Source organism: Haliotis rubra, unplaced genomic scaffold (genome assembly GCF_003918875.1).
Source record: "Haliotis rubra isolate DU_JTF1 unplaced genomic scaffold, ASM391887v1 Scf98, whole genome shotgun sequence".
In the NCBI taxonomy this organism is placed as follows: domain Eukaryota; kingdom Metazoa; phylum Mollusca; class Gastropoda; order Lepetellida; family Haliotidae; genus Haliotis; species Haliotis rubra.
In genome coordinates, this window is record NW_025767723.1 from 716,580 (window position 1) to 730,411 (window position 13,832).

Consider the following 13,832-nt stretch of genomic DNA (forward strand, 5'->3'; position numbering starts at 1 on the left):
CATGCTGTTGATCACTGGATTGTCTGATCCAGACTTGATTATTCACAAACCGCCGCCATACAGCTGGAATATTGCTGAGTGCGGCGTAAAACTAAACTCACTCACTATCCTGGGTAAAAAAGTTATGGCTAAATTTCTTCAATTAAATCTCCATTAAAACTAGGTATAATGTTCTCAAATGTGCTGTAGTGTGATATCTGTAAAAGTCCGGGGGTCAGATGAAGTGTGCCAAAGAACAGATGTGACCTTCACAGACTGGTTGACCTTGGTAAATGGTTGCTTCACAGGCACTACAGGTTTATCCTGCTACCAAAGGACAGTATATTTACCTTGATGGCCTCCCTCTGTACTAGTGTCGACTTCTGCTGGTCCGGCAACTTGTCATGTGATCCCAGGATAACCTCTGCACCACCCAGCCAGTCCTTGACCTTGAGTATCTGTGTCTGGAAGTCGATGAACTGACCATCGATCTTGCTGCTCTCATCCTGGAGAGGGAAGAGAGGAATGACAGATTTTGAGAGCTGTGTTTGAATAGCATATCAGTGATATCATGGCATGGCATTTTATTGTTGGAGGAAACCAAATACAAATGTAGGTCGTAGATGTTAGCCACAAAGAAAAAATGAGAATCCGTATTATCTGGCAACACGGGGATTTGAGTCTGAGTGTCAGTGGATCGTGGGACTAATAAGGGAAGCAACTCTGTATACACTTGAACAACACTGGCGATTGAATCAAGGATTTAGTTACAAGCTGTTTCCATACATTAATTATAAGATATCATCTGTACCGCCTTTGTCCTAAACAATTTTTTCATAAAGAGATCATGACATCATGTTTTGGATTTTCTTGATGGTATCACCCTTCAAGCCAGGTTTAAATTTCACAATCATGTTTTGTGAACATGTTTGTTGCTGGCTATTGAGTAATTCCTTTTAATGATAGAAAATGCCCCATCAACAAACCAATTATCATGTTTCCTCATAATTTATCGTGTAACTTTGTGATTGCTACACAGATAAATACATATATTAATGTACATAGTTTCATATACATGTACATTGTGACAATCAACTCACTTGCAATTTCTGTTTCCGTGCTGACAGCCTGGTAGACAGGTCCTCTACCGACTTCTCCATGTTAGACACTGTTTCAGCTACCTCGATTACCTCCCCTTCTTCAGCCAGGTCCTGGAGCTGGTGAATGAGTTCCTTGATTGAGCGGCACTAGTGCCTGTCTTTTGGCCAGGTCATCTTCAGCCAGCTGAGGATCGGTGAAAATAACATACTATTGAACAGGCACAGGTTAGGCATCTTTACAATATAATAAAACTCAGTAACTGACCAGACAAATTGACCTGTAAAGAAGTCCTTAAAGGATCTGGGTAAATGAGTGAGTGAGTGAGTTAAGATTTAAAGTCACATAAAGGACTCTGGGTAAATGAATGCTGGATTATTATAATTATTTTTTTAAGTCCAAACTAAAGAATATGCAAAATATATCGATTATTAACCATGGTAAATTCAGAGATTATATCATACACTTTTTGTTCTTTTTTTTATTTGTTGCACACCACACTCTCCAGTATTCCAGCCTTATGACAACAGCTCGTGATTCATCATGTCTGGACCAAACAAACCAGTGATGGATAATATGAACAATTTTCCACATTCTGGGTACAATGAGGTATGCCATCAATCAAGTTATGTTTCATGTGGCCATCATGATATCAGGAACCAAAATCCTCAACCTGAAACCCTCTGGGGTTCATACAAAGTGTACAAAGGCTGGGTCTAAGACCACCAGATCCTGCCTTTAACTAGGGGTCTTAACTCTGCCCATGACTCACCCTGACATGGTTGACCTCCTCTTCTACATTGTAGACGGTTGTGTTTAACTCCCTTCGGTCAAGGTCATGATTCGTTGCTGACACAAACTCGCTGACTGCACTCATTTCTTTCCGTAGCTTCTTCGACAGTTTTAGAGCTTTCTCAAGATTAGTTTTCCCCAATGTCACCTAATGTTGGAGTAACACAATGATAGGGGTCATTAAAACAGTCATTTGAAATCACTATGCTAAATTGATGGATACAATTTTCTTAAGTTGAATAAAAGTTAACGCAATACAAATTAATTATTCCTTATAATGAAGGTTTTCAAACATTCACTATTACCAGTTGAAATTATTATTGTTAAGTATATAATCATTATAAGTTGAGAATATTGATTAATATTTACTACACGGAAAATATCTACAAGATTTGAGATAATAATCAAAGATAAAGATTACAGAAATATGTTTTAATGTTGAACCATATATCTATATTAGAATGAAAAAAATTTAAATCCCAGAAGCAGAACATAAAATATTATATTTAAAAGCATGCACATTGCAAAACAAAAGATGAAATAGGCTCCACACTTAGGATGAAATAAGCAAGCACAGAGTTAGGAAAACAAACATTACTTTTGCAACATACTGTAACATTAATTGTTATTCACCATGCTTATGTGAGTGTTGATCGTGTGTTCATTAAATAAGTATAATTACGACTAAAACAGCAAACATACAGTTCTAATCAACAAATCTACTCATGAAGTCATGCTGTGAGCTGACAAGAGAAAATTGGTTACCAAAAAAGGATATAATTTGTCATAAAATATACTTGAAACAAAAGACCCTATCAAAATATGTCACATGCTCCTAAAGTTCAATATGTACTGCTTAAATGAAATAAATGCACACCCAGTTCTTTCATATCACTTTAGTCTATCTACCATGATGTGACAGATTAGCTGTATTAATAAGAAATACTCAGGTGTTCTTTTGAGAACCAAATGTATGTTTATAAGCCAATGTAGCTTCTCAGTGAACATGTATTTCCTATCAGGGAAGTGTGCTTTGAAAGGCTGGCCATGGCCACCATCTTCCTGATATAACAATCTTAAAGTTTTCAGAACATTTAAGAAAATCTATGTTTCCAACTGGTATTCACAACAATGTAATGTAAAGCTTGATACTAAAAGACAATGCAGCAAGTTTGCATAAGGTTACAGCTTCCTAAAAAACAACCACCCCAAAAGAACCTTCTTTTTAACTTCACCGCCATTTGGACACTTAATTTTACAGGTAAGTTTTATGCTGGAAGTTTTTATTGATTTTCGTACATTTGAAACTATCAACGACAGGTGTTATCGACATGCTGATGTAAGTGCATGTTAATATCAGAGGATCAGTAACATACATAGGTTTGTTAGTAGACAAGTCCGGGAGTAGCCTGGCTTATACCTTGTGTATATAACAGCATTAACTCTACACAATATATCAGTCAACAATTAAACGTAAGTAACCATGGTGACCCGACGCCTCTGTAATGAAATATTTGTCAGTCATGTCATCGATACTATCTCATGATGCATACCAGGGAAGCCATGTTTAATTATAATACAGTTTATATTTCATATAAATTATTAGATATCAGTCAGTGTTTTGTGCAACATAAATCACTTGGTTATCTCACACAAATTGCATTTGGAAAACATTTCATCAAAAATACAACATGCAACGAAATCACACAAAAACGACAAACGTAAGGAAATTAAAAACTGAAGTGAAAATAGCTTCAAGATATTTACTTCACAACAGAGGAAAGAAAGTCAGTCTTGACAAAAGAATGATGCGATTTGAAAAACCATACCAAACATTGCCGGTATCAGAACCAGTGAATTGATCTTAGAATACCAAAAATATAAACAGCAATGTAAATTTTTGGAAAAAGAGGCTAAACAAAATCACTAAAATAATGGAAGCAAGTTTTATGACAAAAATAAATTTAGATAACTGTTCTTAAATAATATTTCAAATTTTATGTATTTCTGATTTTGAAGGCATCATTCTTCTGACCTCCTTTCTTCACCATGAAGGAGTACCGGCCTACACTACTATCCAGACAGAGATAAGCTAGAGGAAAGCCAGGCTACAGCAAGCTGCTGCTGCAGTGTTATGTGACTCAGCTAGTACCTGTGCCCCCAGGTCATTATATTGTTGTTTAATGGCATCCAACTGCTTATTGAGCTTGTCAGGGAAGTCTACCTGTTTCTTCTCTACCACATGACGACCTGCCTTGATCACATACTCCACCTCTGGCTTTAGCTCACTCATTGTCTTGTAAAATTTCTGGAAGTGAAACAATGTTTAAAATTATTTCTGTCATCTGGCCAATCCCATGAGATTTGTCCACCATCTCCATCTATCCATTGCATCAATCAGTCTCTCCGTGCATCCATCTCCTCATCCATCAATGCATCTTCCACCACCATATCTCAACCAACCATCTACCCATCTACTAATGTCTATTGCCATCTATTCATCACCCAAGCATCCATCATTCTTTGCCTTCACCAATCTCTCAATGTATCCATCTCAACCTCCACCCATCCATCTCCAAAAACATCTATCACTGTATCCATCTCTCCATCACTCTTTGCCTTCACCAGTCTCTCAATGTATCCATCTCAGCCTCCACCCATCCATCTCCCAAAACATCTATCACTCAATCCATCCATCCCCTTTGCCTTCACCAGTCTCAATCCATCTCAAACTCCACCCATCCATCCCCCAAACACTGTATCCATCTCTCCATCAGCCTTCAGTCTCTCAATGTATCATCTCATATCCAGTCATCCATCCCCAATCTATCACAGTATCCATCTCTCCATCACTCTTTGCCTTCCCATCTCAATCCATCTCAACCTCCACCCATCCATCCCCAAAACATCTATCATGCATCCATCTCTCCATCACTCATGCCTGGACTGCAGCATCCATCTCGATCCATCCCCAAAACATCTCTGATCCTCCCCATCTCTCCAGGGCACTTCATCCCCCATCAATCTCAGTCTCCACCAATCCATCACTCCACTCATCCATCTATCCTCGTCCTCTCCGGTATCTCACCATGCAGGTGTCATGCCTAGACTGCAGCATCTCGATATCCTCCCCAGGGACTTCCAGGAGGTGAGATCTGTCCTGGATGTTGTCCAGCTCCCTCTTCACATGACTCAGTTTTGGCTCAAAGTCTGCTGGGCGCTGGAACTTGCGGAACTTCACCATCACCTCAGCAAAGTGTTTCTGTTAGGAATATATGATGCAGCAAGAGTTGTTTGGCATAAATCTAAACTTTTAATTGCTAGTGAGGTGGGTATAATGCTGCTTTGAACCTAATTTCATCATGCATAAATCTAAACTTTTTGAATTGCTAGTGAGGTGGGTATAATGCTGCTTTCAACAGAATTCCAGTCATGTCATAGTCTATCATTAATGCCGAGCCCAGGCAGGAACCATCAAGTATGACGTAGTAGTCAATCAAGGAATGTAGTAATCAAGGAATGTTTGTTCATCAGCCACTCATACCCAATTTAATAGCCTCTGAACAAGATGAGAAGGGAATACATGCAACTTGACAGGAAACTAAGTCATGAAAGGTCTTTCCATGCATTAATCTGACAGTAACTGTGCATCAATCTGACAGAGTAACTGTGCATCAATCTGACAGAGTAACTGTGCATTAATCTGACAGAGTAACTGTGCATCAATCTGACAGAGTAACTGTGCATTAATCTGACAGAGTAACTGTGCATCAATCTGACAGAGTAACTGTGCATAACAGTGCATTAATCTGACAGAGTAACTGTGCATCAATCTGACAGAATCTGACAGAGTAACTGTGCATCAATCTGACAGAGTAACTGTGCATCAATCTAACAGAGTAACTGTGCATCAATCTAACAGAGTAACTGTGCATTAATCTTACAGACTTACTGTGCATTAATCTGACCTTGAGTAACAGTGCATTAATCTGACAGAGTAACTGTGCATCAATCTGACAGAGTAACTGTGCATTAATCTGCCAGAGTAACTGTGCATTAATCTGCCAGAGTAACTGTGCATCAATCTGACAGAGTAACTGTGCATCAATCTGACAGAGTAACTGTGCATCAATCTGACAGAGTAACTGTGCATCAATCTAACAGAGTAACTGTGCATCAATCTAACAGAGTAACTGTGCATTAATCTGACCTTGAGTAACAGTGCATTAATCTGACAGACTTACTGTGCATTAATCTGACCTTGAGTAACAGTGCATTAATCTGACAGAGTAACTGTGCATTAATCTGACAGAGTAACAGTGCATTAATCTGACAGAGTAACTGTGCATCAATCTGACAGAGTAACTGTGCATCAATCTGACCTTGAGTAACAATGCATTAATCTGACAGAGTAACTGTGCATTAATCTGACAGAGTAACTGTGCATTAATCTGACCTTGAGTTACAATGTATCTAACCTTCAGAAGCTGCGTCTGTTGCTCCAGCCTGGCACTGGCCTCCATCTTGCCCTGCTGGCGGTACTCCAGGACATGCTTCTCCAGCTCCCGCAGGAGATCCTCCTGCTGCTGGAACTCCTCCTTCAGAGACTGTGGAAGGAGGAACAGTAACACACATGTTACAGAGCTCCAGATCATGCAACACACATGTTACACAACTCCAGATCATGCAACACACATGTTACAGAACTCCAGATCATTCATTCACTTACGGAGTTTGTGGAGAAATAAGTATGAGAAAATCTCAATAGGAATCTCTCTGAGTATTTACCCATATAGCCGTTTTGCTTGCATTTATATATTTTGTAGAAATTTGATTTACTCATTGAAAGCAGGCACCATGAAGACATCAATAATTCTGCAGTATGTAACACAAGAAGTTGTACGTCAAGTGTGTTGTACCTTCGATATATATCTTGGTCCAAGCTCATGCAATGTGTGATACACTGAGGGCAGTTCACACATGCACAAGCAGAAGCATTTTCTACTGACCAACATTTAAGGAGGACATTACCATGAGCTATGAGCTCCACAGGCAACACTGTAGAATGGAACTGAAACTTAATCTCTGTCAGTTCCTGTTATCATCTGATTTAGTCTGGCAATCTGTAGCAACTGACCTCATGTTCCTGAGGAACGTCGCCAGCAACCATGTCTGCATCCAGACGAGACTGTAGGTACTGGGTGATGTCCGACATCCACTGTGACATTTCCAGCATTTGACGCTCGATCTTCTGGGCCTGGTGGATTGACCGCTCCAGACGGTTCACCTTTTCTTTGGCCTGTGTACACAGATATATATCCATACAACTATAACTTCAAAATACATCCAAGGTGGCATAAAATCCTTCGACCTGTATTATATGATAAAATGTACATCACAGGTTGTTGGTGCCAAACCATCAACAGACTCAACGACTCCAGTCAGTGGAAATGAGATCATCAAAAGTAGCAACAGCAACAGAGTTAAAAAATGTTTTTAAAAAATGGCACCATTACAAGCAGGAGCATGTCTGTGACCAACACTCTCCTACCCAGAGTACCATGCGGCAAGCCAGCATAGTACCTCTGCCACAGGCCAGAAAAATGTGACGATTCATCACATCTTGCACTGTCCATTCAATATAATGTACAGATTTCTTTTACTCTTTTATTTTTGACGAGTCTACACATCTAATTAAACATCTTTAATAGAATGAATTAGTTTCACTGAGAAAATATCTAAAAACATGTAACACTATTTCGATTTGCGTAGCGATCCTTTGTTTACATAGGTTGTACGGCTCCACTTGCTGTCATCGAAGCCGGCGGAGAGCAAACGCGATGCAGCCAGTTTGATATCTAAATATGTACTGTCATAGACCTAACTCAATGTAAAACATTATGAAGAGGCCAAAGCTTTAGCTTCCAGTTCTTCTTCTCTTATTATTATGAATATCCATTACAAACAAGAGAAAAGTCTGGTCACGTGATATGCAAATTAGCCTGTGGCAGTGATGTTATGTCAAGTCATCGCTGTGCCGCAGTGTGTGTGACCAACTGACCTCTGCCTCCAGGGAGCTGTACTTCCTGTTGTACTCCTCCAGCTCCTTCTTCACAATGTCCACCATGACGGAGTTAGTGATCAGTTCCCCGGCCAGCTCGTTCACACGCTTCCTGTTGTTGTCATTGTGGTCCCTGAGAAGGGTCTCCACATCCTGTGATACAATATCAGTTTGTTTATATGTACCATCTCAAACAACATCTTACCAATACAATTGCAGGTCTGCTGAAACAGTTCCCATCTCATCTGGAATCTTGTGTTTCTTGTCAACATTAAAGATCACTTGTCCATCTGAGTTAAGATGGCAGGTTGACTGTGAACATTTTCTCTCAATAACATAGAGTATGACTATGACACTATTTCCCCCATCCTCTTGCAGCAAGCTAAAATGTAATACATACCCAGAAAATGTCACTATTAAACATGGTTGACTGAGAAATTCATTTCAAAACTACTTACATCTAGTTCTTCTGAAATCTCCTCAGCATCTGAACTGGTAGCTGAAGTTCGACGGACTTTCCTTTCCAGATTCTGCAGAAACCGCCTCTCCAAATCCAGAAGGTCTGAAATGTCAACATCAATCAGTGTAATCACTATGGAAACAGTAATTAGGCACTATGATTTGCTAAATGTAAATCCACAACCTTCACATGCTTGCAAATAATTGCCTCAACTAGAACTGCAGTGCACATCAACCAGTGGGCATATTTCCAAGTAAATTGTGCGTACACCTAGCACTAACTTCATCTTAATATCTCAGGGTCAGAAACAAATTTATATTTTCACTAGTGCACAAAAATGATAATTAACAATACATCCACAAGGAAATACCATAATTTGTTCTTCAATTTTACAGGTCTTGGACAAGCCGACTAATATTAACTTCAGACCCTGGATTTACCTTTCAGCTCCTTCCACTGAACATCAGAGCTGTCATACAGAGAGTGGTATCTGTCCACCCTCTGGAACACATCGGTCCATAACGCATTCATCTTCATCAGCGACCGCGCCAACTCCTGCAGTGTCCCTGATGGAGCTTTGTTCAACATTTCGTTAGCTTCTTCGTTGAGTGCATCCACTTCAGACTCTCTCCCACTCACATCCTTCTTCAGACTCTGGAAGGTGGTGTTATTATAACCTTAACTGACTTCATGTACATTACACTAAACATCACGCAGATACAGCACGAGTCTAGTCAACTATCATAGTGAATTGTCAGAATTTTTTAAAAGGAATTGCTGCAATATTCAGTTGGTGTTTGAGACATTGAAATGAACTTGTGAAAACTGCTTCTAAATATTTTTAGCAAGTGAATACATCAAGTGAGCATTGTTTTACAATATTTTGAAATATTTCAACAGTTGAAAATCAACATGAAATGTTAAGGGTGTCAAGCAAATGCTTTGAAAAATAGGTTGACCATTTACCCCTCAGAACAAAACCAAAATTGACAAGAAATACAAAGAAGCCCTAAACACATGTAGAACACAGAAATTCAACAAACCTTGAATTTTTTGTTCTTCACAAGCAGATCATTTGCATTTTCCACTGAGTAATCCTTATTAGCCAGGTTGACCTTGAGTGGTTCCAGCCACTTAGTGATGTTGTCTATCTTGTCGTACACACCCTGACTGTCACACAGGAGTTTCTTCAGGCGCTCGTTTTGTTCCTCGGCCATTTGGACAACTCGCTCCCACTTACTGTTCAAGCTCACTACCTCATTGTCCAGACTCTCCTGGAACTTGTCATCACCCTCCGCAGACAAGGACTTGCTCAAGCTGCTGATGTTGGTGACGTTCTGACGGAGGGTCTTAATATCATCCAGAACTCCCTGAAAATAAGTTCACAAGATTTGTCATCAGATATTTCTTCTTATGTTTGATACATTGGCCAATTTCAATGATAGGTATTATGTAAATGACATCTTCAATCTCCTAGCAACACGGGTTGATGGTATGGTACAATAAATGGAATGCTTAGTCCAGGTCTTTCTATCCTTATCATATTGTTTATGAATTTATTCTTAAAGACTACCGATTGGGGATTCTGGGTTTGGATTTGTCCCCAGCAACCTGTGCTGATTTCTTTCATGTATCAGTGAGTGAGTGAGTATGGTTTTATGCTGCTTTTAGCAAAATTCCAGCAATATCACTGCTGGGGACACGAGAAATGGGCTTCACATATTGTACCCATGTGGGGAATCGAACCTAGATCTTCGGCGTGATGAGCCAATGCTTAAACCACTAGGCTACCCCACCGCCACCTTTTATGTATCAGCTCTGTTCAGAGCCTGCTGTAAGCCAACACTACACTGGAGAACAACTCATGTTACTCTTGTGAAACTTGACAGCCCATTTCTCCTGTGTATGTGAATCTGTTCTATCAAGCACTAGCTGTAAACAGAAGAACCACTTACGTTACTCTCATGGAGCTGTGCTTCAAGGGTGGGGATGTCACCACTGACTGGGTCCTCTGCATGGAGGAACACATCCATTTCATCCATCCATCGTGTCAGCCCAACCAGCTGATTCTAAAACATGTCGACATTGATGAAGATACAACTGTATCATACATTCAGCAGGGATGGAAATAACCCATTGCCCGACGTCCGGGTCCAGTGTTTTTCAGTCGGGCAAGCAAATTTGTATATCATGCTGTACTAATGTCAAGTTGACTTTCCAATGTTAATTATGTTGTTTATTTAAAAAATCAACAAGAAAATCGGCCAGTATAGAGGAAAATTATCAGGGCAAGTGATTTTACATGTGCCACTGTACCGGTGTACACTAGCAATTTTAAAGTTATTTCCGCCCCTGATTCAGTAAAGAAGCAAAGAGTGACTTGGCAGCCATGCTGCAATGTACAATATTTCAGCTTTATGAAGGCAACGCAGCAACAAGAGTCCATGCAGGTCTAATTCCACTTGTATGAAGCCGGAAATAATTGCAATGTTGCTGATAAATTTTAATCATAGGATCCTGCCATGCCTAAGGGATGTAACTCTGCACAATGACCTGACTAATATATAAGAACTAATTTGGTTTAATACTCACACTTAATTATCCACTTCAACTAACATACCAGAGAGTTACCAATTCATGCTTGTAGAAAACATATAACATAATTATTGGTGACCAACTACCAGCTGTACCCTAACATGACTGACTTCAATATGTTTTTCCATTGTAGGCCTGTAGTTGATGCATGTAAAGTGTGCACATAGACTACAGGGGCAGAAATACTTTATTTTCTAAGTGTGCCTTAGGGCACCAGGCAAATATTTTAAATGTGCCTTTCAGAAATCAATGAATGACTGTAGCAGTGATGATGATGTTTTGAAATTTATTGTTAGTAAACAACAAATGTAACCTGTTTTCTGTCTTCTGTTTAATGGCTTTCTTCAGCTTCGTTTGTACTACTTTCCAAACACTTTTAATAGCTGAGAATTTTGTGACAGGTATTTGTTCAACATATCTAACATACACAATTTCCTCTTCAATAACCTAACTATCAGTACTCCCATCACTCTTAATGGAAAAACAACCAGATTTCTTTACATCATCCATCATAATTCCATTGATTTCCTGGGCGATAAAGTCAAAAAATGTTTTTGCTTGTTTGTCATTTGCGTAAGTGTCTTGTTTTGGGGATTATATGACTAAAGGTGAGTTATGTCTCTAAAAAATTAGGCGTGCCACAAGGGCACAGAGAACAGTTTTTATCCGTGCCATTTCAATATTTACCGTGCCATGGCACCCTAATATATGGAGTATTTCAAACCCTGGACTAGTAGATGATCCCTTGGCAATCTAGTATCAGCAAGTAAGGACACAGTTGTTCGGGTGAGTGGATGGTCAAATATTTTTCTGTTTATAACCTTGGAATTAATTGGAAATATTATATCATGTTCCCCTGGTTTAGACTGATGTTCACACTAAAAATAGATGTGATGTCAGGAATGTAAATCCCAATGTCTCTAAATAGGAAATACTGTTGTTGCCTGAGACCTCATTTTAACAATTCTAGAAAGCGGACAGTGTACCTGATACTGTTTCATGTGGCCAATAGTCCGGTCCAGTTTCCCCAGTCTGTCTGTAATGGCTGTAGACACATCTGACCATCGGCCATTCAGATTCTTAAGGTCATTCTGGAGATCCCCTACATCTTCATCAGAGGACTTCTTGTCAATGAGCTCCTGCCCAGTCCTGTTGACGTAGTCCAAACTGGCTTGGTGGTCCTGGAGATCGTCCTGCAGTTCCTACACACATCAACAAAATACAAAAGCATTGACATTTTCTGAATGAAAATTTGTTTAAATCAGGAGACTGAAGAAAGTAATCATGTATGACAAGTCAACATTTAAATGTTTCCCAAAAGTGTTTGGTAATATTGGTGAAAATTTATCTTTCAACAAAACACACTAGAATATGAAGGGAGACAACTCTTCCAAAACTTCAGAAATTGTCTCCCTTGATGTGCTACCATTTTACCACTTATATTTTGCAAATATAACATATGATCAGGATATGATGACATTAAACAATACTCTTGTGACCAGCCTTCCCAAAAGATTTAAAGATACAGTATATTATATAACTGGTTCAACAGATAGGTTCCCAGTGAATAACTCACCCGGTATTGCAGTTGTTGTTCCTCCATTATTTCAAGACTCCCAGCCAGCGAGATCTTCTCAGTCTGCAGTATAGCCTCCATATCACTCACCCACTTGGAGAGTGCGCCGATGGCTGCCATGTATGACTTGGACGGAGCTCGCTCCATTGCCTCCGCTAACAACCTCTGCCTCTCCCCTAATAAACAATAGTGTGTGTAGAGGGATTAGCTGCAGTAGAGAACCCAGCCCTGTATATCATTAACATACCAGGGTGTAATGACAGTGTGAAATCACAATGCACAAGTCATGGTTAGTGTAACACAGGGTTTTAGTTACAATCTAGAAAGTCTACATTCAAATCTGATCAAGAATTTATTTAATGAAGAGTGTAATCCTTCAAGAACTGAAAATACCAGTGTTATGTTATGCAAACTTACATGTTACCAGGATCCATTTTGTTTGCCTTGAAAACTGCCTACTCTCACTTGATTTTGTTTGTGTTAGTTTCTTTTGAATTTGTTACAAAATAACTAGTTGTTTCATGATATGATGTATAAGACAAATGCCTCTCTAAATCTTTAGCCATTTAGGGTTCAACAGCCCAATAGCTGCTAACTGCTACATTTTCACTTAATCCACTTTAGACAAATAGTTTCTATTTTTGTCATGGTACTATACATGGCTGCAAATTGAAAGCTGTATCAAGTCAGTCAAGAAATAATCAAGTCTGGCTCATCCAAACAAGTGGTTGAGAGTATGAGCTACGATAATCCCTTTTGGGTATGATAACATGCAATCAGGCGTCACTGAGACTCCATCTTCATCTCAATACATGCATGCAAGGGGCACGGGGTCCTGCTCTGCCCCAGAGTGAGTGAGTGAGGTGGGTTTGACACTATTTTTCAACAGTATTCCCCTTCTATCAAGCATATCCAAGCATCAGCTTCATGTGGAAGGTAAGCCTGAAGTTGTGCAAGTCTCAGACATTTAGCACTTCACACCCACAAGTATTGGTGGCCCGATTAATTGAAATAATCGATGATTGGTCGTAGTGACTAAACGACCAAGCAATCGATCATAATTTCTCATAATAGAACACAAACAATTCTGGAACACTTGTTTTCATTAACAATATTTTTCACATGGTTGGTTTTGTCTGTTACATTTCGTAAGCACTACAAGCTCGTTTCAAGACATGATTGAATTTATCTTAAAGATTCTAAGAAATTTATGTTCCTAACATACTAGTCATCCTTTAAAGATGTGAAATTTTGCCCAAAAACCCCCAAAG

The 13,832-nt window shown here is 39.3% G+C and overlaps 1 protein-coding gene across 3 annotated transcripts in view; it reads right to left on the reverse strand.

Moving 5' to 3' along the window:
* Positions 1 to 345: 345 nt before the first annotated feature.
* LOC124265474 (dystrophin-like) overlaps positions 346 to 13,832 on the reverse strand; it is a 40,049-nt gene continuing 26,562 nt past the window's right edge. For 2 of the 3 annotated variants that reach the window (XM_046700271.1, XM_046700272.1), the window contains exons 12-25: positions 12,562 to 12,737; positions 11,972 to 12,187; positions 10,346 to 10,459; positions 9,434 to 9,760; positions 8,831 to 9,044; positions 8,389 to 8,492; positions 7,931 to 8,083; positions 7,007 to 7,168; positions 6,348 to 6,476; positions 4,958 to 5,131; positions 4,022 to 4,177; positions 1,850 to 2,017; positions 1,080 to 1,263; positions 346 to 485 (exon numbers count right to left, since the gene is read on the reverse strand). In XM_046700271.1, coding sequence (XP_046556227.1) covers positions 1,180 to 1,263; positions 1,850 to 2,017; positions 4,022 to 4,177; positions 4,958 to 5,131; positions 6,348 to 6,476; positions 7,007 to 7,168; positions 7,931 to 8,083; positions 8,389 to 8,492; positions 8,831 to 9,044; positions 9,434 to 9,760; positions 10,346 to 10,459; positions 11,972 to 12,187; positions 12,562 to 12,737 — 2,177 coding nt within the window. In that variant the 3' untranslated portion in view covers positions 346 to 485; positions 1,080 to 1,179. The remainder of the gene's footprint in view (positions 486 to 1,079; positions 1,264 to 1,849; positions 2,018 to 4,021; positions 4,178 to 4,957; positions 5,132 to 6,347; positions 6,477 to 7,006; positions 7,169 to 7,930; positions 8,084 to 8,388; positions 8,493 to 8,830; positions 9,045 to 9,433; positions 9,761 to 10,345; positions 10,460 to 11,971; positions 12,188 to 12,561; positions 12,738 to 13,832) is intronic. The other variant, XM_046700273.1, reaches the window with a different exon arrangement.